We start from the raw sequence: 24,530 nt of genomic DNA on the forward strand, positions 1-24,530 counted from the left end.
AATAAATAAATAAATATTAAACTGAATGTGATTTATATTTGGCAGTCATAAATACATTATTTCTCCACTCAAAAAAAAAAAATATATATATATATATATAATATATATAATCATAGTTTATTATTAAATATTAAAATTTTATATAATAAATGTCTGTAATAATAATGTAATATAATATTTTACAGCAAAACTGTAAAAATGCCACTTATTCGGTTTAAAACTATGAACATGGTTAAATATGAAATTTATTGGAAATATATTGGATTTACTGATGATAAAACATAAAACTGGTTATTGTATATTTAAAATATACATGTTCAGTTTATAGCAGTATTACAGAAATTTCATTTATGTTTGTCTGACAAATACACATCACATCACTAAATGTATTAGTTTTTGTAATGTTAGCTGTGTAATCCAAACAAATGTACATTTTATATACAAATTTAAGCTTAAAATGTAAGCCTTAATAAAAGAAAGTGCATCTATAAAAGCTTTTAATAGCTAAACTGTAAGTTACAAGTACATTACAATATATGGTTTAACTGCCAGTTTTTCATAGGAAGTTAACAGCTATATAAACCTTAACCAGGATGTATTTCTGACCGCAGGACTTTATCAACGGGCTGCTCTACCGGATGAAAGGACTGCGGAAGATGTCAGGATCTCTGAAGAAATAGTATTAGGTCACAGGCTGGATTTTTCAAGATAACGTGAACCACTTGACCCCGCCCACAACCAAACAACAAGCCCCGCCTCCAGCGACAAGCCCCGCCCACCACCCCTCCTGTCTGTAGAGCGCTGCGCGTCTGTCTGTGGATGTTTCTATAGTTCACCGCACACACGGGTCAATGAAACAGTGTTTTTGACCACTAATAATTCTGGACATTTCTCCGGCATTGCAGATAAACTGTATTGCCTATTATTACTCAAACCAGATGTTGTTGTTTTTTGTGACATGCACATTTTGTTCTCTATTTATATATATATATATTTTGTTCTGACAAGTGTTGTATGTAATAATAAACAATTTCTTTTCAAGATTTTAGATGAAGAGCACAGATACAGTGTTAATAAATTCAGAATCCAGGATATCTTTCTTACATTCTGCCGCTGTCTGATTTCAGTTCTAAAACAGAGATATCACTGAATGACAATTAATACTGTGATATAAGTGTGAGATATTCTGGGTAAAACACTTGATACAATCTATAAAGAGTAAAATATGTGTCTTTAATCATTTTTCATGTGTTTTTATAAACTTACTGACTTTGGTAATCAACAGAATGTCACTGATTCTGTCTATAACCCAGAATATTCCTTCCATGTGTATATACATATGAGTAAAGCTTTTAAAGTACTTTTGAATTATATTAAGTACAAAAAACACAGTCTAACAAAAATAAACTCCAATGTGTGAGGTTAGTGAATGATAAAACATGATATAACAGGCATGTAAGCAACAGGAAGCTGGAGAAAGCAAAAGTGCATGTAGTGGTAATAAAAGATAAAGATAGGTGTTGAAAGTTAACTTTTATGTTGCATTTCTCGGTTTAGTCATTAACCTCAGATGTTTTCTGTGGTGATACAGGTGTAATACTCTAAATGAAATAAATGAAATATAGAGTAAAATAAAGTAAAACAAAATGATAAAATACAGGTGTCATTTTCTAAATAAAATACAGAAAAAAATTAAATAAATAAATTAAAATAAGTGTAATGGAGGAGTAATGCTTTAAATAAAATAAAGCAAAAATTAAAATAAAAAGAATAATACAGGGGGACTTTTCATAATAAAATAAAATAAAACATAATGAAATAATAAAATACTGGCATAATTTTCTAAATAAAGTAAAAATGTAAAGTAATAGGAAAACAAATAAGACATAAAGGTGTAATACTCTAAATGAAATAAAGTCAAATAAAATAAAAAGGCAGAAGTAAAATAAAATACAAGCGTAACGCTCAAAATAAAGTAAAAGCAAATAAATAAATAAATAAAAATACAAGTGTAATGCTCAAAATAAAATAAAGTAAAATAAAATAAAATGATAATATAATAAAATACAAGTGAAATGCTCAAAATACAATAATATAATAAAATACAGGTGCAATTCTCTAAATAGAATAAAGGCAAAAAATAAAATAAAATACAGGTGTAATGCTCTAAATACATTTAAGTAAAATAAAATAATATAATAAAATACAGGTGTAATGCTCAAAATAAAATAATGTAAAATAGAATTATAGAATAAAATACAGGTCTATTGCTCAAAATAAAGTAAAGCAATAAATAAATAAATAAAAATACAAGTGTAATGCTCAAAATAAAATGAAGTAAAATCAAATATAATAAAATACAGGTGCAATCCTCTAAATAAAATAAAATTAATGTGTAATGCTCAAAATAAAATAAAGCAAAAAAATAAAATAATATAATAAAATACAGGTGTAATGCTCTAAATAAAATAAAGGTAAAATAAAATTAAGGTGTAATGCTCAAAATAATGTAATAAAACAAAAATATATATATATATTTTTAAAAATACAGTACAGAATGCTCCAAATTAAAAATAAATAATAATAATAATAAATACAGTAAATACAATAATAATAATAATAAGTAAATCCAAATAATAAGTAAAATCCATGTCTAAAGGACTTTTTAGATCATGAATACGTCTTGGCAGAATGTATGTGGGGCTGAAGGACAAACACTGGTTTACTGTATATACACACACACACACACACACACACACACACACACACACACACACACACACACGTTAATGATGTCACTCAGTGAAAAAGCTGATGTGCCACTACATGCTTCAACTAACACACACACAAAACACACTTAGTACATTTAATTTTTCCATTTATTTAGTCTTTTTGTTATCTCTACCAATGCTGATGTCAACAGATAAATCACCCACAAGAATGCAGCAATTACAAGGCGATAGTCATGTAGCGTCTTAAATGTCAGTATTGAACACTAATGCACTGGACTTCCTGTCATACGTCTCTGACAGCGCTCTACTCACCCTCAGTACTCGCACTTTAAATTATTCATGACAACATGGAAATACCAGCAAAGAGAAGACGCAACATAAAGAGCTGCTCAGAACAGCCTCTAATAAAAACATTAAGAAAACAAGCTGATTCCAGATCAGATTCTGTAGAAACAGAAACAAAATATAGCTGCAAGCACACCAAAGGCAAAATAAGGAGCTAAGCATGGCATGGAATACCAGATCAACAATGAGTAGAGGAAGGCATTTTAAGATGATTTCAGTCAAAAGGACAAAAAAATTATGTAGAACTCCTAATAATATGATTTATTGGCTTATCACTTTTGACCAACAGGTGGCGTTGTTATCAAATTGATGTAGTGTGTTTAGTGTGAGGTTACAAAGGCACACACAAAGACGGTTTCATCCATCAACATGAAATCCATAAGTTTTTGTTCGCACAGTATGAAGATGATCTGACTTGATTTTGGTGAAAATCGGACTAACAGTCTAGGAGGAGTTCGAAAAAGTAGGTTTATAACATAAATCAATATGGCGAACAGGAAGTTTGGCCAACTTTGGCATAATTTGCATCTATGTTGTCGGCATGACCCAAGGAATATTTGGAGACCAGTTTCAATACAACAAGCTAATGCAATCAATAGCATTATTAGCAAATTATTAGAAAGTTTTATTACTCTTGACCAATAGGTGGCGCTGTTATCAAGTTGATGTGGTGTAATCAGTGTGAGGTGACAATGCCACATACAAAATTTGGTGCAAATATCTCAAAACTTTGCTACAGCTTCAGTTTGGCATCTTTTCAGCAAATTCGTTGATGCGTTAAACGAAAACGGTTTCCTATATTGACACGAAATCTATAACTTTTTGTCAGCATGGTCTGAAGATAATCCAAATCAAATTTGGTGAAAATCGGACCAACGGTCTAGGAGTTCGAAAAAGTAGGTTTTCAACATAAATCAATATGGCGGACAGGAGGTTTGGCCAATTTTGCCATAATTGGTATTAATGTTCTCGGCATGACCCAAGGAATATATTGAGATTGCTTTCATTACAATAAGCCATACTCATCAGAAGTAGCATTTTTTACAATTTATTTATTAGGTGGCACTGCCACCAAACTTTTTGAGCACTGTCAGGGCATGGTGCCGAAGACACATTTTCATTTTCAGTTTCATAACGTCAATGTGTTTGTAAAATAAAGCATTTTATGACATTATTAATTAATAGAAAAAAAAGGTGACTCCCGTGAAAACAAGTCGACCACAACCAAAGTTATAAGCATGTGAATATTTGATTTTACCACTAGCTGGTGCTGGCTCGAAACTTTTTGTAGGCTCCTTCAGGGCATCGTGCTGATGACCCATACCGAGTTTTGTAATGATACGTCAATGCGTTCGTAAAATATAGCATTTTACTACAAAATTCAAAATAGCCGACGCCCACAATGGCTGACATTGGTGGTTTTTGGCCAAACCATTGAGAAGCTATAAGCAACAAATCACCTGACCACTAGGTAGCACTGTGCCGAAACACTGCAGATAGCCTCAAGTCATGCTTGTTGTAACACACACCAAGTTTGGTCTCAATACGTCAAACCGTTGTGGAGATATAGCCTTGTATCCATTTTTGCGCACTTTTCGCAGAATTCGTTTGCGTGTTACTCAAGAGTGGTGCAACTAACCAACTTGAATTCCATAACTTTTTGCCAGCATGGTCTGAAGCTGATCTGAGCCAATTTTGGTGAAAATCAGACAACCCGTATAGGACGAGTTCCAAAAAGTAGTTTTTTCGAACAATTGAAAATAGAAAAAACTAAACCTTATGATTTTTGAATTTTGCACCTAATTCGACTCTGCATGAGCCAAGGATTCTGAGAAAAAAAATATTGATTCTGTGCCTTATGGTTCAAAGGTAATTAGCATAAAGAAAGTGAAAGTTTGGACAAGGGGTGGCGCTAGAGAGTTTGAGTTAGAGACTCCAAACTTGCTATGGTTAATGTTGAGACTGTCCTCTACCAGTGTGCCAAATATCACAACTTTACTAATAACAAGCAAAACGGAGAAGCGTGATCGTTTACGAGTTTAGAGACTACAGTATTCATTCATTCAAAAACATCTGTTAGAGATTAGTGTGTAAATGAATGAGAGCGAGTTGCTTCACAACGGATATAATGCAAAACACAGATGAGATGCTGGTAAAACAATAAAACACTAACTAGTTCTCTAAAGCACATGACCTGCTATCGTTCCAAGTGTTTTATTGAAGTTTTAAGTCCAGTTTTATATTTACAATCATTTGTCAATCTTTCAAGAGTCTATTAATTCCGCCAACCATGATACTAAAATCATTTGAAGATGTTGAATCTTAAGTCTAAGGCTGCTGTGTTTCATAAACACATTTAAGCGACATTATTAATTTCTGTTGGCTAAACTAAATAAGTTATTCACCTAAATTCTACGGCTGCTCATGGAGGTTTCATGTTTTCTTCTTGCCTTTCTTTGGGGCCGTATATGAGGAAGTGTGATGCTCTTTTCTGTCGTATTTGTCGTGACCTTCCCTGTGGCAGAATGAGAGAGAGAGAAGACACTGATTAATATTGTACGTACAGTATGGCAAAACGCAGCGCACTTCACTCGGCAAGATCTCATGGAAAAAAACCAGTGAATGATTCCTGAATGAGTTAAAATTCAGACTAACGTTCAACCTGAGAGTCAAAATATTAAATCTGACAGGAGGAAGATGTGCCATAAAGTCTGAAAAAACTATTTAGTATGGAAGCACATTTCACCACATAAGAAAAAAATGATTGGGTAAATCATAATCATAATCAGTCATAACTCTTTACCGCAGCCATTTAGGTCATAACTTTGACCTTTTATCTGATGATTATGACTTTTTATCTCATAATTATGACTTAGGAGGTCCAAATTTGGACTTTATTTCACAGTTATGACTAACTAGATCATCATTTTGACTTATGTGATCATTATGATTTATCATAATCTATACTTATCCCTCATGTCATAATTACAATTTACCAACTTTTGAAGTCATAATTATGACCTTATCATAACTTTGACTTTTTATCATAATTATGGCCATTTATCTCAGAATTATGACTTAGGAATTAATCGTTTTGACATTTTGTCATAATTGTGACTTCTCAACATTTTATTATATCATAATTTTGACTTTTATAATTATCACTTTTTAGGTCATAATTTCAATTTTTTTGGCTATTTATCTCATAATTATGACATAGTATGTCATAATTTAAACTTCTTGACTTTGTATCTCATATTCTTCATCTTCATCTGTTAATTATGACTTAGTATCTCATAATTTAAATGTTTTTAATCTCATAATTATGACAGTATATCATAACTTTGACTTCTTTGTCATAATTGCAACTTTTCAACTTGTTCTGGAATAAGTTTTAGATCATAACGTTGACTTTTTATATAATTATGTCCATTTCTCTTTCTTAGTAATTAATCATTTTTACTTTTTGTCATAATTATGACTTTTCAACTTTTTATTTTTATTTGATAATTATGTTTTTTTTATCTCATAATTCTGACTTAGTATGCCACAATTTCAGCTTTTGATTTAATAATTAGCACTATTTAGTATTAGCATTCACTAGTATTTCATAATTCTGACTAATGTCTTAATTACAATTTACCAAAGCCTGACTTTTCTCATAATTACAACGTTTTTTGGTCATAATTTTTTATCCTTTTATCTCATATTCAACTTCATCTGATAATTATGACTTTAGTATCTCATAATTCCAACTTTTTATCTCATAATTATGACCTAGTATTTCATAATTTTGATTTATGTCATAATTCTGATTTACCAAAGCCTGACTTTTCTCATAATTATGACTTTTTGAGTTTTTGGGTCATAATTTTTTATCCTTTTATCTTATATTCAACTTCATCTGATAATTATGACTTAGTATCTCATAATTTCTACTTTTTATCCCATAATTATGAGACATAGTATTTCATAATTTTGACTTATGTCATAATTATGATTTACCAAAGCCTGACTTTTCTCATAATTATGACCAAGTATTTCATAATTTTGACTTTGACTTTTTTTGTCAATTAACACTTCATATCTCATATTCATCTGATATGATCTTATATCTCAACTTCATCTGATAATTATGATTTGGTATCTAATAATTTTGATTTAAGTCATAATTACGATTTACCAAAGCCTGACTTTTCTCATAAATACGACTTAGTGTTCATAATTTCAACTTTGAGTTTTTTTGGTTATAAATCTTTATCCTTTTATCTCATATTCAACTTCATCTGATAATTATGACTTTAGTATCTCATAATTCCAACTTTTTATCTCATAATTATGAGACATAGTATTTCAGCATTTTGACTTATGTCATAATTACGATTTACTAAAGCCTGACTTTTCTCATAATTATGACCAAGTATTTCATAATTTTGACTTTGACTTTTTTTTGTCAATTATAACTTCATATCTCATATTCATCTGATATGATCTTATATCTCAACTTCATCTGATAATTATGACTTTAGTATCTCATAATTCCAACTTTTTATCTCATAATTATGACCTAGTATTTCATAATTTTTTACTTATGTCATAATTATGATTTACCAAAGCCTGACTTATCTTATGATCTCAACTTTTTGAAATTTTTGGTCATACTTTTTTATCCTATTATCTCATATTCAACTTCATCTGATAATTATGACTTTAGTATCTCATAATTATGACCTAGTATTTCATAATTTTGACTTTGACTTTTTTTGTCAATTATAACTCTATATCTCAACTTCATCTGATAATTATGACTTTAGTATCTCATAATTCCAACTTTTTATCTCATTATTCTGATTTACCAAAGCCTGACTGTTTTTTTTTTTTTTTTTTTGTAAACTGAATGTAAATTGAAAAGGTAAAGAATTATTAAAAACATTGCTTTGGGGTTAGGATATTCTGTGTGGTTGCTAGGGTGGTCAGAAAAGTCCACCTTCAAGTTTATGATTACGAATTTGAGGACTTCTTGTCATTCAACCTGAATATGTATTATACTAGTACTAGTGATTCTCATCTTAGTGAACACTAATGAGAAATGAGACGAGCGTCACCCTTTGTACCTAAAGCAGCGGGCGCAGTACAGATCCCGCTCACACGTGTGACAGCGAATGGTGGCGTCCTTATTACAGATGCAGCACCACGGCAGCTCTTCATCATCGTCATCATCACTATTTTCATCTTTTGAGCGCTGGATCCGTGAGACAGTAGCGGCTGGCTTTGATTTAGACCTTGAGGCTGAGAGCTTGAATACAAATGGATAAATAATGCACAGTTCAGACAACTCAGAAGAAGTTTATTTTGTTGAAGGCACACTGGCCATCATCAGCATGTGTTTGTGAGATGCACGTGTGTAAGGCTGTTACCGGCTTCCAGCTGAACGTCTCCTTCTCTCTGTTCATTGGGCCGCTGAGCTCTGGTGGGATGTTATAACCGCTGGCCTCATCTATAGCTGCTTCCTCTGATAACTGAACGAGTGACACAAAAAAAACACACACACACACACACAAGGCCTTTAAATTGAAAATTGAAAATTCTGATGGATGTCTAAACAGCGACATCTGGTGGTTGTTATGCAAAGTGCCACAGCTTAAAATAACAGGTTTATATAGCCTACACTACCATAATTATGATTTAGCATTTGAGATCAACTTTTATAGTCATAATTATGATTTGATATGTCATATTTGTTTTCTTCATATCATAATTATGAGTATTTATCTCAGTTATTTCATAACTTTGATCTTTCATGTCATCATTTTGACTTGTTAATATAATACAGTTGTTTGTTTTTTATGTCATAAGTAGGACCATTTATATTATAGTTGACTTAAAAACTCAAAATTCTGAAGTGCTATGTCATAATGTTGACTATTTATCTCCTAGTTATTGTTTGGTATGTCAATTTTTTTTAATTTTTTATTATGACTACTTATCTTGTAGTTGACATTTTATCTCTTAGTATGTCATAATAATTTACTTTAGTTGACTTAGTATTTTATAATTTTAAGTTTTTATGTCATAATGTTGACTATTTATCTCATAGTTGACTTAGTATTTCATAATTTCGACTTAATATGTTACAATTGTTTGTGTCATAATTCGGACTAATTATAATATAGCTGACTAGTTTGTTTTCACAATTTTGACTTTTATGCCATAATGTTGACTTTTACTGTCATAGTTGACTTAGTATTTAATAATTTTGACTTAATTTGTTGTAATTGTTTATTTTTATGTCATAACTAGGAATATTTATATTATAGCTGACTTAGTTCTTCATCATAGGTTTGAGTTTTTATGTCGTAATGTCGACTATTTTCCTCATAGTTATGACTTGGTATGTACATTTTTATTTTTAGAACATCATTATGTCACTTATCTCGTAGTTGACATTTGATCTCTTAGTATGTCATAATAATTTACTTTAGTTGACTTAGTATTTTATAATTTTGAGTTTTTATGTCACAATGTTGACTATCTCATAGTTGACTTAGTATTTCATTATTTTGACTTTTATGTTACAATTGTTTATTTTTATGTCATAATTAGGACTATTTATATTATAGTTGACTTAGTTATTTATAATTTGGAGTTTTTATGTCAATGCTGACTCTCTCATAGTTATGACATATGTAATTTTTTACATTTAGATCATAACTTTTTATCTCTGAGTGGACTTAGTATATCATAATGTCTACTTTCTGCCTCATAATTATGACTTAGTATTCATAATTTTTTACTTTTATGTCATAATAAGACTATTTATCGCATAGTTGACTTAATGTCATATTTTCATAATTCTATATCATTGCAATGCTTTAGAGTGTTGACTTTTTAGTTTCACTGTAAACATGTCTTGTGATTTCTAGATGGATCCACAGACATCAAAGACAAAGACTAATTGTAGGACTTCTTGTTTTGATATTATAAATATCACAGACCTGTTTCATCACCCTGCTGATGGCCTCTTCCTCCGTCTCCTCATCACTTTCAGGCTGCTGGAAATCGGACAGTCTGACTAAACAAACACACAGAAACATTGCTGTGTTACACATCTATTATAAGACAACATGAAGCAGATTCACAATGCATTTAACTTCCATTACGTAACATTAATCTGAGAGCATTCTCTCCTACTTTTCCCTGCAATGAAGCCTTAAGAAAATGTGAGTCAAAGGTGGAGAAAGTTATTAGATTTTGACTGTGAGGAAAATATAAAACTATTTTGAACTAACGAATTGTTCACTTTTAGACTTTCCTTTAGACCAAAAACATGCATTTAAGCATGAAAGTGAGCCCATTTAATTTATACGGCATGTTACTTCTTGTGAATGATTCATCTATTAATTTTTTTCCATGATAGATTTTTTTAGGTCTTCATTTTTTTAAACATTTTTGACTGTAATCTTCAATAAAAATGCCATAGCTTGCTTCTCTTGTGATATAACAACATCCGACAACATCCATTTTTTTTGTTGTTCAATAGCTATTTTTGTCAGAAACACCTAGACAACTTTAAGAAAGCAAACTGCATAAGAAGCAACAACCTGCATTCAACCTAAAGAATGATGATTGCTGATCTGACATCCTTGCAATCTCATTTGTTATAGTTTTAATTAGGAACATAAGACTTCAACTAGTGAGAGCTAAAGCTGGTTGCATGTCTCCGGATGTGAACGCACCCTGCTCTGGATCCCGTCCCTGCAGTAAAGCCAGTCTTTTGGCCATCTCCAGCATCTGCTGTTCGCTGTGTTTGTCTTTCTTCAGCTCTTGCATGGCCTCCTCCATCACACGGTTCTTCTCCGCCTCCAGCTGTTTGACTGACAGCTCTCCGTCATCCACGTTCTCATTCACACCACCGCCTTCTTGTTTATTAAGATCGTTTAATGGTCCGTCTGCATCTGCAAAATTCAGGAATATTAAGAAAAGAAAATCATCATAATTTCCCAAGCTGACTAATCACATGCTTTGCACTACAAGCTTTCTGAAATGCTATATTTATGTATGCAAATGAGACAGTATGTAATTAAATATGCATTCATTCGCATACTTTCCAGAACAGAAACCTGATCATTGAATCAAGCCAGGTTCAAAATTCTTGTTGATATTGTTGACATATAACAGTTTTTACAGAGGGCACTTTTGATTGTCCTCTTTTTATCATTCAATAAATCAAAAAATTCTGTCAACATTTTTAATCAATAAAATAGAAATAAATGATATATGAACAAACTTTAAAATATGTTAAAGTTTCCTTTTATTTTATTATATTTCGGGTAAAGTTCATTTTTTTTCAAGTGACATTTTAGTAATATTTTATACTATTTTAAGATTTAAGATAATTATTATACATTCATATTATGACAAAAATATTATTTGGAAAATTTTTAGTTTCTATTAAGTCACATATAATATTTTTCTACTCACTATAGTATTGTACAGTTAGATGTATTATTTATTTGTTAATTAAATCGTTTTATTCTAATTTTAATACATTTTAATTTCATTTATTTTTATTTATTTTTATAAATATTTTTATTTATTTATTTATTATTTTTTTTTTTATTAGCCTAAGTGTGATTATTTTAATGAAATTGTTATAGTTTTGTTTTTTCAAATTATTTCAATTTTTATTTAACAGACAGAATAAATATATTTAAAAATAAAATGTTATTTAAAGTGAATGATATATGAACAAACCCCTTTAAACTTCTTCACAATACAGATAGGAATAAAAAAAAATTATAAAATAATCTAAAAAATAAATAAATAAATAAGTAAAATAAAATAAAATAGTGTAAGTGATGCTGAAGTGGAGAAAAAAAAAAACACTTAGCCTTTGAATTGTAATTGAACTTTACAGATGCAATCGATAAGATGCTTAAATTAGTGTTTTGGATGCTTTCTTTGGCCTAGTCCTAAATTAGACATTTTATAGAAGCAAATTTGCCCCAAATAAGTGGTTTTGCCTATAGTGTCTGGTCTTAACAACAGTAAAATCACTCTAACATATGGCTTTGTGATGCTTATTGCTTTATGAAACTATTTAATGTTCATTGTTTAATACAATCAAGATGCTTTATCATTCATCTTGTGTCCTAAAACCAATTTTAATGCGCACAACGAAACTGCAATGCATTAATGATAATAAAACTAAATCAGGATATTAAACTTTACATCCAAGAATAAAGCAGGCAATCATAAATGGTGAAAGTACCCTCTAAAGATGGATTCTGGTTATCAATAGCAACTTCCTCTGTCATCTGGGTGATCAAATCATTGGCCTGTTCTGTCTGAGTCCTGCGGTCCGGCGGCTGATGAACCTGCACACATTAAACATCCACATTAATCTGCATTGTTATGTCAACAGAACATGTCAAGGTAAAGCTGATATTGTAATTACAGGCGGTGGGTCTTGAGAAGGCGATGGTCGTCCCTGTAAGGCAGCCAGACGCTCCTCCATGTCTTTAGCTGATGGCACAGGCTGAATCGGGGCTTTTAATGCAGCAAGACGAGACTCCAAATCCTTCTCTGACGGTATGGACTCTGATAGGACAGAGAGACACATCGGGTCAACTTTTAAAGGTGTTATATTAAATAAATCGGTTATTATTATCATTAGTTTAATATGTTTATAATATGTGACCCTGGACCACAAAACCAGTCATAAGGTTAAATTTTACAAAACTGAGATGTATATATAATATGAAAGCTCAGTAAATAAGCTTTCTATTGATGTATGGTTTGTTAAGACATGACAATATTTGGCCGAGATACATCTATTTGAAAATCCGGAATCTGAGGGTGCAAAAAAATCTAAATACTGAGAAAATCACCTTTAAAGTTGTCCAAATTAGGTTCTTAACAATGCATATTACTAATCAAAAATTACATTTTGATATATTTACAGTAGGAATTTTACAAAAAATCTTCATGGAACATGATCTTTACTTAATTTCCTAATGATTTTTGACATAAAAGAAAAATCAATAATTTTGACACATACTATGTATTTTTGGCTATTGCTACAAATATACCCCAGCGGCTTAAGACTGGTTTTGTGGTCCAGGGTCACATATTGCAAAATAAAGTTTTACCAGTGTTATTTTAGTATCACTAAGACTCTATTTCTATACATTTTTTAATTAGTATTTATTTCTGTTTTCATTTTAATTAGAGTTAAAGTTTAAGCTATTTTTTGGTATTTTTTTTAATATTTAAAAAAAAAAAGGCTAAAACGTAAAAAAAAAAAAAATAGAATGTCAGTGATACTAAAATAACAATTTTGCAAAATAGCAAAATAATTTTGCAATGTACTTTATATTTTTTTAACTGAGTGTTTATTCATTTTTATTTTAGTTGAAGTATGTATACGTTTATTTTTATTAACTTTACACATTAAAGTTCATTTTATTTAATTGTATAATAACCCTGGCTTTTAGTATTATTGTTATTATTACTTGAACATAATTATAATGTTTTAAGATTTAAGATAATCATTTTTATTTAATATTTATTTAATATTTAACAACATTGTAAATTAATATTATAAATCTGCCTACAATATTATTTGGAAAGTATTTAGCTTCTATTCATTAATATTATTACATATTTAATCTTTATTTTTATTTATTTATTTAATTCAATCAAAATTTTGCAATTTATTTTATTAATATTTTGTATTCACGTACTCATTTATTTATTTAATATTTAATTCATATTAAACAGTTTTTTTTAAATGTTTACACTGTTTTTTGCATTAATGCATTCAAGGTACAGCATGAATTTTAATCAAGTACTAATGACTGAAAGTCATGTCACATTATTTTTTTTTTTACTTATTTATTTTTAATGTAAAAATAAACAGTGAGCCTTTGAGCAATCACTGTACAAGGATAATTTTACACAAAATGAAAAATATCATCTCTGGTTCTCAGATATCTTGAATGAAGCCAAATATCAAGCAATACGTCTCAAAATGTTTGCAAGCAGCTGAAAATAATAATGTTAACGTTTATAATATCTTAATATCTTATAATTGCATTTTGCAGATTAGAGCTGGATGATAATATAGTCACGTTTTATGACAATATAAACAATCAAGCAGTTGACATTTGTGGATCTAGCTGCGGATTTGGACAGATCTTACTTGGCTTGGTCTCCTCTTTCAGCTTGTTGAGTCGTTCTGCGATGATCTGGTCCTCTTTACTGAGACCTTTGGTTGAAACCAGACTCACGTTGCTGCTTTTTCCTCCTGCAGGTCTGGAAGGCTGATTCTGCTGAGCTTGTTTGGCTTCAAGAGCAGCAACTCGTCTGCGAAATGCCACCAAATTAGTTTTATTGCATTGGCAGACAGGTGCAATTCCCATGTGATGCTTACAGAATCTTACTTTTTGTAGTTTTCAGGTGGAGACCATCTGCCAGCATCATTCTGGTTGCCTGAACTGCACAAAAACAACTGTCAAAAACCAGTCAAAAGTTTTTGAAAGGTAAGATTTTAATGTTTTTTTTTTAAAGAAGCATTTATTTGATCCAAAACACAGCAAAAGCAGTAATGTTGCGAAATATTTTTAACTATTTAAATTAACTGCTTTCTATTTGAATATGTTTTAAAATGTAATTTATTCCTGTGATTTCAAAGCTGAATTTTCAGCATCATTACTTCTTCGGTGTCACATGATTCTTCAGAAATTATTCTAATATGCTGATTTGCTGCTCAAATAACACTTTTTATTATTATTGCTTTCAATTTTGAACAGTTGAGGATATTTTTAAGGATTTTTTTGATAAATAGAAAAATCCAAAGATCAGAATTTATCTGAAATATAAAGCTTTTGGTACATTATACACTATACCATTCAAAAGCTTGGAGTCAAATAAATCAACAGTGACGATAAAGACATTTATAATGCTACAGAATATTTATCTTTTAGATAAATGCTGTTTTTCTGAACTTTCTATTCATCTAAGAAATCTGAAAAAATCTATTTAGCTGTTTCCAACATAATATTAATAAAAATGTATTTTTTGAGCAGAAAATCTGAATATTAGACTGATTTCTGAAGGATCATGTGACACTGAAGACTGGAGTAATGATGCTGAAAGTTCAGCTTTGAAATCACAGGAATAAATTACATTTTAAATTGTATTCAAATAGAAAGCAGTTATTTTAAATGGTAAAAACTATTTCACAATTTTACTGCTTTTGCTGTACTTTGAATCAAATAAACGGAGGCTCTGTGAGCAGAAGAGACTTATTTAAACAACATTAAAAATCTTACTGTTCAAAAACTTTTGACTGGTAGTGTAAAACTAGTTTTTAGTCGGAATATGAACTGTGTTTGGTTTCCAGACCTTGTTAGGTTTCCAAAACACTGTTTGCAGACTTTCTGCTGGCTATTTCCATATTTTGGCACCACAGCATTGAATGTCAGACACCCAGAGCAAAAAGAACGGCCACAGCTTTTACAACCCAGCTGCAAAAACACAAAACCAAGTCAAATACTTTCAATAAAGGTGGTGAAATGAAATTAACTGTGTTTATAAGCGCTAACCTCTTTTCTGAAGAGAGTGAACTTTGATGTACAGCCATAACAGCGATTATCCATATTGAGATTCTTCAGGGAAACATAAAAACAGACCGGGCTCCGCCAGTGTGGCTCTTTAAATGCTTAAGATAGTAATAACTAAAAGCATACATTTAGTTTATGTTGCGATTTCAGATGCACTCTATCAATGACGCTTCTCTTGAATCAGAGCATGTAAACACAGGAAGCGCTGTGAGAACTGGGATGTGAAGGGAAATGTAGTTTTCTCGATTGCAGCATTGACAGCTTTAATAGTTTGAAAGGATCAATACATGCGGAATAGTGTAAAAGGGTTTTTAGACATTAAAATAATTACCTAAAGTGTCTTAAAATTAATCACGAATGGAACATTCAAAACTATTAAAATTAAAACACACAAGTAAAACTCGTTTTCCCAGCATGCAACATAACGCCAACGCGTTTGCATATTGTCAAAATGTATGGCGAACAAAAATAACGGTCAGAAAACACTATCGCTATTATAACACATTAAAAATACAAACACTTGTGTTTATTTAAAAAAAAATAATAATAGCCTGTTATTATTTTAGAGACGCTCTAAATGGCTGTCGCGTGGTCACGTGAGCGCCTCGCCCAATCAGAATCTCATTGGCGCGCTTCCGGTTTTTGTTCAAATGTCTTTTGCGCCGTCAACGTGAACACGAAGAGACAACACAATCTTGCAAGATCAAGAAATATATCAAATAAACGCACATTCGTGCAGTTTTGCTTTTTAAAGACGCCTGGTTTGAAGAAGAGAAACATTTAAGGAGATTTCTGTTTGGAAAATGTAAGTCCTATTTGTTTTATGTGCTTCACAGATGTGTTTTGTTTTGCAGATTGACTTAGCTGAGCGTTTTGTCCTTATTTACTGGTTTATCTCTTTAATAGCTTTGATTTGATGCAGTTTTTTTTAGGTTTTTATGACATTGGGTACTTTACCATGGTATATACTCTACCATGCAACCGTTTTTGAACAGTACGATTTTAATGTTTTTAAAAGAGGTCTCTTCTGCTCACCAAGCCTGCATTTATTTGATTCAAAGTACAGCAAAAACACTAAAATTTTGAAATATTTTTACTATGTCAAATAGCTGATTTCAATTTGAGTATGTTTTAAAATTGAATTTATTTCTGTGATCAAAGCTAAATTTTCAGCATCATTACTCCAGTCTCCAATGTCACATGAACCTTGCAGAAATCATTTAAATATTCTGATTTGCTGCTCAAAAAACATTATTAATATGCTGAAAACAGCCGAGTACAATTATTTTCAGGTTTCTTTGATTAATAGAAAGTTCAGAAAAACAACATGTATATGAAGTAGAAATCTTTTGTTAGATTATAAATATCTTCTTTAATCGCTTTTGAGCAATTGAAAGTATACTTGCTAAATAAAAGTATTAAATTCTATCATTTCTCCCCCCCCCCAAAAAAAAAACATGATACAGACTCCAAGCTCTTAAATGGCATAGTGTATAATGTTACAAATGCTTTTTATTTCACATAAATGCTGATCTTTTTATTCATTAAAAAAATCTGAAAAAATAGTTTTAAATATTACAAATTATTTAAAAAGAAATTGAGGAGCAAATTAATCAGCATATTAGAATGATTTTTGAAGGATCATGTGACACTGAAGACTGGAGTAATGTTGCTGAAAATCTAGGTTTGATCACAAGAATAAATTACATTTGAAAATATATTCAAATAGAAAGCAGTTCATTTAAATAGTTAAAAATATTTCGCAATATTACTGCTTTTGCTGTGTTTTGGATCAAATAAATGCTGCTTTAAAATCTTACCGTTCAAAAACTTTTGACTGGTAGTGTATATGACTAGGTTAACCATTCAGTATCATAAGTCATAAGTTGTTCCTCTTCTTCCAGATCTGTTTCTCCAGCCATGGCAGTGTGTGATGCCGAATGGGAATTGTGTAAAGAAAACATCCAGCCTTTGAGACAAGGTCGCTCCGTATCGGCCCTGCACCAGGCTCTGTCTCAGCAGCAGGAGGGAAACCACACGGCCCTCAATCAGCAAAAACAGTACGTGATGTTTTAACTCAACTATAGACCTGTTTCAGAACAATTCATTAATAGCTATATCTGTCTATTTCAGAGCATTTGAGTCCGAGCTGCGGCTGTACGATGGAGACGATCCTTTAGATGTTTGGGTCAGGTATGGATTATTACGATGACAATTGCAGAGGATGTTGACTTTTGATATGCAAATCATGCATAATTCGTATTTTTGTAAATGCAGGTACATAAAATGGACAAAGCAGACGTTTCCACAGGGTGGAAAGGAGAGTAATTTATCAGTGCTTCTCGAAAGAGCTGTTACACGCTTCACTGCCGACAAGAAATATCACAATGACGTTCGCTACGTTGAGCTCTGGATCGATTTTGTGAGTCACAAACCTTCTTAATGAGCATTCAGATGACTTTACAGTGTTTTAAACATGCTTGTTTCTGTTTCCTCGCAGGCGGAGGGCTGTTCTGAACCGATGGATGTCTACCGCTACATGCAAGCTCAAGGAATCGGAACCATGCAAGCCGCTCTTTACATCGCCTGGTCTGAAGAGTACGAGAAGAGGGGAAATATAAAGATGGCTGACAGTGTCTTTCAGGACGGGATCAAGTGTGGAGCAGATCCTGTAGAGAAACTACATGTGTTTCACAGGTTAGGAAGCTTCCAATGAATATTTTGTGTATTAAGGGGATGGACACTCACTGGACTGAAGCAGCTTGGCTTTATTTGATTCCCCATGAATCTCAAATCTGATCATCAGGGTGTTTTGAGGAACGTTTGTTTCCAGAAGCTTTACTTTCCCTGTTCCTCAGTGGAGGAAGGATCTTCCCGAGCCTCTAAAACGTCTCACTTTTTATTTATTTTTTTTTTTTTTGGAACATTTATTTTCATCTCTCAATCAAAAATTAAGTTTTTTGGCTTATTTCAGTTAATGTCATAAACTATCGAACTAAGCCAGTAGTGGTGCTGACAGTGTTGTGTAAACATGGATGAAGATGCATAATGAGGAACAGATGAACTAAAAATCAACTGAATGATTCATTTAAGCTGGAACCACTCCGATTGATTCAAACTCGTGACTTCTTTTCATTTCAAGTGATTCACTAGTAAAATCAGATCAAATTAAAAGAGCCATTTGTTTTTTGAATTTCGTCATCTCTTATGATTTTAAAACCTATTGTGTCGCAACATGATTTACTTCTTCGAAGCGGTTCAATCGAACTGCGTATCGCAAATCATTTGATTCAGATCTGGACTTCAGAGCGTGTTCTTGAATCATTCTGTAAATTGAATGATTTGCGAACTGCGCACCAAGTCCTGATCTGAAATAATGGTTTGTGATTGCGAATCATTATTTAGGTCGGAACTTCAGCATGGAACGCAAATCATTTAATTTAGATCGGAACCTAAGAGCTCGGATTGCGAATCATTTGATTCAGATCAAGCCTTCAAATCGTGTATCACGAATCACTTGATTTAGATCAGGACTTTAGAGCAGGTTTGCAAATCTCAAGTCGTGTATCGCGAATCGTTTGATTTAGATCGGAACTTTCAGAGCGGGTTCTTGAATCATTTGACTTTGATCTGAACTTTTATGGCGATTCAATTGATTCAGTTCACAGATCGGGTATCATGAATCATTTGATTTAGATCAAAACTTTGCGTGTCGCGAATCAATTGATTCAGATCTGGCTTTAAATCTCGTTTTGCTAATCATTTTATTTAGATCGGAACTTTGCGTGTCGCGAATCAACTGATTTAGATCTAAACCTCAAGTCGCATATTGTGAATCAATTGACTCAGATCCGGACTTTGGAGTGTGAATCATGAATCATTTGAGTAAAATCAGAACTTTAGAGTGGGTTTTTGAATCATTCTGTGAATTAAATGATTCGCAGTTGGAGTCCTGATCTGAAATGATTGGTCGCGACTCATTAATCAGGTCGGGACTTCGAACAGTGAATTGTGAATCATTTGATTCAGATCGAGTCTTCAAATTGTGTATCGTGAATCACTTGACTTACATCAAGACTTTCCGCATCACTAATCAATTGATTCAGATTGTGCTTCAAATCTCGTTTAGCGAATCATTTGATTTACATAAGAACTTCAGAGCAGGTTTGCGAATCATTTGACTTAGTTAAGAACTTAAATCATTTGATTCGGATTGGACTTCAAATCTCCTTTTACTAATCATTTGACTTAGATCGAGACTTTGGAGTGCGAATCATTTGATTAAGTTCGTAGGTTCACAGTGGGCTCTTTAATCATTTTGTTAATTTAATAAGTTGTGATTTGAGTCCTGATCTGAAATGATGGTTTGCGAATCATTATTCAGGTCAGGACTTTGCCATGTGAATCGTGAAACATTTTAATTTAGAGTGGTTTTGCTATATTTATTTTTACATTTTTTTCCTTAAACGGTAGAAAGCATCAAATCATAAGTGAGATCTCTGATAGAAGTCCTTGAAAATCAAAAAAGTAGTGCTTGATAAGTCCTGAAATTGTATTTTACAGTATCTGTACGAACCCTGATTATTAGGGGTGTAAATATTAATCGATTCGTATCGATGCATCGATTATGCAGCCGCCGATACAATGCATCGATTCGTCCGCAAGAATATCGATTAATGTGTTTATTTTGCCGCCTGTTTGTTCACTTGTCTATTTTTAGAATCCGTTCCGACCTTTCTTTTACTGTCTATGGCTCCGATGTATTAAGCGTACTACCTACTCCTAAGCTGCGGGTGGCACTAACCTCACTGTCTTCTTCTTCACACGCGTTACTTTCGTTTCACAGTCCGTCTATGATGTTGTTCATGTTCACAGACCTCACATTGTTGTCTGACTTTCAAGAGCGATGATTTTGAACTGATTTTGTGGAGTAGTATTCTATTTGCAGTTCATCTACTGCAGAGGATGTGTGACCATTACCTCTTAATAAGCTGCAAATTGTATTTTCAAAATGTAACCAATTTTGTATGAAAGAAACTTTTTTAAAACGGTGAATAGGCTAATTGGCCATAGTAGACCTGCACTATAAGTTTTTTTTTTTTTTTTTTTTTTCTTATTACAATTTATCTGATTGCACTTTGTAGATGCAGTAACTTATATTTGCTGTTCTATTTGCAGTGCATTGAGCACAACTGCTTTAGTGGAACATACACATTATGTGAATAGAATACTGTTTCTGTATTCTCAATAAAAGGCAAATTATTTACTATTTTTGTTGATTTATTTGAAACTTAATAGATATCATGTAAAAATATCTAATATTGAATCGAATCGCATCGTATCACAGGGAATTCTGAAGTATCGAAAATAATCGAATCGTTGGCTTAAGAAATCGGTATCGTATCGAATCGTCTTGAAGGCTCCGATTTACACCCCTACTGATTATCACTTTTTGTCCATACAAATAATAGCATCTGCAGCAAATGGCATATTCTTGCTCAGTTTGAGTCTCTTTGAAATGTTGCATCTCATCATGAAATGTGTCGATCTCCAGAGCTCTGCAGGCACGAGCGTGCAGACAGATGATGTCATCCATGACAGATCAACAGAACGACGATGATGATGATGATGAAGAAGATGAAGAACCTTCAGGGCCTCAGCGATCCACACTGGCTGAGCTCAAAGCCAAAGGGAAGAAAAAGGCTGTGGTTCCCATCAACAGAGCGAACGCTTCGATCGGATGTCAGTCGAAACTAAAGCGAGAGTTTTCTATGTAATAAGTATTAAATGCAGGTATCCGGTGCGATCACGCTGTTGTTTTGTGACACAGATGCTCGCGGGCTCCAGTTTAAACAGCCGCTGGGCCCCAAACAGAACAGTCGTCTCATGGTTTTTGATGAGAATAAAGCTCCTGAAATCGAGCCGCAGGAGCCCAAGTTTGAGATCTGGACAGCGCCGCCTACTGCCAGAGCTAAAGAGAACGAACAGAAACCTGAGAAATGGACCAACGTGAAGGTAAGACAGTTGAGCGATATGCTAATGTTACCTGTTTAGCCAGTTACCTGACTAGTTTTGCATCTTGGAGGCGTTTGAAAGAGAACGTGGCTGTTATCTGACAGATCAGCATTCGTTACGTGGTAAACATTGTTTTGTTTGTGATTTCAGATGCCTCTAAAATCCAGATCGGGTCTCAGTGTTGCCGTTCCTCCACCTAAACCTAGTTTCCAGCCGTTTGTGGAAGAGGACGATCAGCCTCCTGCTGTGTGAGTTTAATTTAGAAGATATATATGACCCTGGACCACAGTCATAAGGGTATCTGAAAGCTGAATAAATAAGCTTTCCGTTGATGTATGGTTTGTTGGATAGGACAATATTTGGCTGAGATACAACTATTAAAAAAATCTGGAATCTAAGGGTGCAAAAAAAATCTAAACTTTGAGAAAATCGCCTTTAAAGTTGTCCAATTAAAGTTCTTAGCAATGCATTTCACTAATAAGAAATTGAGTTTGCATATATTTACGGTAGAAACGTTACAAAATATGTTCATGGAACATGATTTTTACTTATTATCCTAATTTTTTGGGGACATACGCTGTATTTTTGGCTATTTCTACAATAAACCTGTGCTATTTAAGACCCAGGGTCATATAATATGATGGATGTCGAGTCTCTCAGCGCATGAAAGATTGTGATTTAGTTCCTTTATAATAACATGCTGTAATAAAGGTTTTTAAACTGGGCTAAAAAAAAAACAATTTATAATAAATAAAAATAACTAAAAAAATAAAGTAGATTGATTCAGATAAGCAAGTATGATGATAAATAGAAAAATGTTTTATTTTTAACAATTTTCACAGTATAAATATATAATGGTCCTTTATATATTTGATCTATCTATACTTTATATATGCTATATTAAATGTCTTTTCAACTTTAAGATAAGGATGATCATGTTTTGGGGTCCATAAAATATAAAAAGAAATTAAAGATTTTAATATCTTTAGCATTTTAAATTTGTTTCCATTTTTATCATTTCTTTTTGCATTTTAATAAAGTTGTAGTAATTTGTATTTTAGTTTGCTTTACCATTTTATTTTTTTTAAATGTTTTTTAAAATATTGTTTCAGTTTTAGTTCTTAAAAGTAAACCAAATAAAAATTAGACAAATTGCTGTAGCAGCTAGCAACTTTTTAAAAAAATATATATATATTTTTAATTTTTAATATTTCATTTTTTCAGTTACTGTTTATTTTATTTTAAGTAAGGGGAAAAATATATATTTTTTAATGTTTTTAGTTTTGAAAACCCCTATGCAATGTTCTTTTAGTGTCAGCGTATTATGTCATACATAGTTTTATTTAATATTTTGTATTTATTTTTTTATAATTTCTGTTTGCATCCTAATTTTTAAGTTTTAGAAATTGATGCATTAGTGTGTTTTTTTTTTTTTTTTTGTAACACTTTACAATAAGGTTCATTAGTTGACAAAAGAAAAAATAATATATAGTATAGTTTATAGTATATATAAAACTAACTTATTTTAACTTAAGTTAATGTTTTTCATTTTAACTTTTTTTTTTTATCATTTTAGTTTTGGTTAATAATAACTCTATCCTACAGTGATGGATCATACACAATAAGACGAGGAACATGCATTAAAAAAGTAAAATAGAATGAGCAATTTTGATTTCATGTTGACCTCCTAATGATCACTAAGTATACATCTTCTAAAACTGAAGTGCACTAATATGTTCACATGTCTGTTTCAATGTACTCACCTCATTTCTGTCATTTTCTCCTCCAGCACTCCGTGTAAAATCAACCCGGCGGTGAACTCGGTGCTGTCGACCAGGAAGCCCTGCAGGCCGGAGCAGACGCCGCTGAAGATGCTGCAGGAGCGACAGCAGATGATGCAGCTCCAGACGCAGGAGGACGGGAAAATCCGAGAGCAGAGCATGTACTGCAAAGAGCTGCTCAACAGCGGAGCCACAGAGTTCTCCTTCGAGGAGCTGCGAGCCGAGCGCTACCGACAGAAACTCACTCGCAAACTACAGACACAAAGCAGCGCTGCAGACGATGAAAAACCTGTGGAATACAATGCAAAGTGAAGTGGACAGACAGGCTGCGTTTCAAACAGAAAGAGTGCTTTCTATCTAGACAGCAGTCTTAGATGTTTGAAAAAGTTCTAACTTTACTGAAAAGGCTGCTTACTAGCTTTGAAACACTGTTATTATTTGTTGTAGATGTCTTTGTGTATAATCATATTCCTGTGTTTTTGTACATACTTTTTTTTTTTGTATATACATACTTTTTGTAACCCCACATTGTTTTGGGATTTTTTTTATATAGCAAGAGTAGCATTTATGACTGGGCATTATTTTGTCATTTATTTTGTGGAAATTAATGCTTCAATAAATGCAACCAATTCGGTATCAAACTGCTTTTGTGTTTTGACTTCAGGAACTAGATTTACTTTTAAATCGCTTTTTAAGTCGTCCAAATGAAGTTCTTAGTAATGCATATTACTAATCAAAAATTGAGTTTGGATATATTTACGGTAGGAAATTTACAAAATGTTTTTATGGAACAGGATCTTTACTTATCCTAATGATATTTGGCATAAAAGAAAAATCTGTAATTTTGACCCATATAGTTTATTTTTGGCTATTGCTACAAATATACTTGTGCTTCTAAGACTGGTTTTGTCAAAGTTTAGAGCAAAAACTGGTGAAAAAAATATTAAAATAAATATATAATAATAAAACAATTTATTAAAATAAATAAGTATTATGAGTAGAAAATGCAATACGTACAACCTATTATATAA

At 32.0% G+C, this 24,530-nt stretch overlaps 3 protein-coding genes across 3 annotated transcripts in view; 2 read left to right on the plus strand and 1 right to left on the minus strand.

Moving 5' to 3' along the window:
- The window catches only part of ppp1r14d (protein phosphatase 1 regulatory inhibitor subunit 14D), a 16,915-nt gene extending 15,384 nt beyond the window's left edge, over positions 1-1,531 (plus strand). Inside the window, exon 4 of the mRNA XM_073827463.1 lies at positions 612-1,531. Coding sequence (XP_073683564.1) covers positions 612-680 — 69 coding nt within the window. The 3' untranslated portion in view covers positions 681-1,531. The remainder of the gene's footprint in view (positions 1-611) is intronic.
- Positions 1,532-2,861: 1,330 nt separating this feature from the next.
- On the minus strand, positions 2,862-15,911 carry zfyve19 (zinc finger, FYVE domain containing 19). The gene is made up of 11 exons (XM_073826786.1): positions 15,686-15,911; positions 15,486-15,607; positions 14,522-14,575; positions 14,281-14,444; positions 12,535-12,677; positions 12,349-12,454; positions 10,814-11,032; positions 10,073-10,149; positions 8,495-8,596; positions 8,192-8,373; positions 2,862-5,592 (listed from the first exon to the last, which is right to left on the minus strand). Exons 1-11 carry the CDS (start codon positions 15,737-15,739, stop codon positions 5,511-5,513), a joined length of 1,305 nt encoding a protein of 434 aa, XP_073682887.1. The 5' UTR covers positions 15,740-15,911; the 3' UTR covers positions 2,862-5,510.
- A 462-nt stretch (positions 15,912-16,373) lies between these two features.
- LOC141296360 (mitotic checkpoint serine/threonine-protein kinase BUB1 beta-like) lies at positions 16,374-24,017 on the plus strand. The gene is made up of 9 exons (XM_073827608.1): positions 16,374-16,508; positions 17,608-17,763; positions 17,837-17,896; positions 17,981-18,125; positions 18,204-18,400; positions 21,258-21,445; positions 21,534-21,718; positions 21,869-21,966; positions 23,508-24,017. The coding sequence occupies exons 2-9, from the start codon at positions 17,624-17,626 to the stop codon at positions 23,809-23,811; spliced, it is 1,317 nt and encodes a 438-aa protein (XP_073683709.1). The 5' UTR covers positions 16,374-16,508; positions 17,608-17,623; the 3' UTR covers positions 23,812-24,017.
- Positions 24,018-24,530: the final 513 nt, after the last annotated feature.

This window comes from Garra rufa, chromosome 21 (assembly GCF_049309525.1).
Source record: "Garra rufa chromosome 21, GarRuf1.0, whole genome shotgun sequence".
Classification (NCBI taxonomy): Eukaryota; Metazoa; Chordata; class Actinopteri; order Cypriniformes; family Cyprinidae; genus Garra; species Garra rufa.

Bases quoted from the DNA above. Each gene is read 5' to 3' on its own strand.
- zfyve19 (XM_073826786.1), bottom strand. From the start codon at position 15,739: ATGGATAATCGCTGTTATGGCTGTACATCAAAGTTCACTCTCTTCAGA. The intron at 14,445-14,521 runs GTAAGATTCTGT...GGCATTTCGCAG, and splicing joins CCACCTGAAAACTACAAAAA to ACGAGTTGCTGCTCTTGAAG. The intron at 11,033-12,348 runs GTACTTTCACCA...TGAATTTTGCAG, and splicing joins CCAGAATCCATCTTTAGAGG to ATGCAGACGGACCATTAAAC.
- LOC141296360 (XM_073827608.1), top strand. From the start codon at position 17,624: ATGGCAGTGTGTGATGCCGAATGGGAATTGTGTAAAGAAAACATCCAG. The intron at 17,897-17,980 runs GTATGGATTATT...TTGTAAATGCAG, and splicing joins CCTTTAGATGTTTGGGTCAG to GTACATAAAATGGACAAAGC. The intron at 21,446-21,533 runs GTCAGTCGAAAC...TTTGTGACACAG, and splicing joins AGCGAACGCTTCGATCGGAT to ATGCTCGCGGGCTCCAGTTT.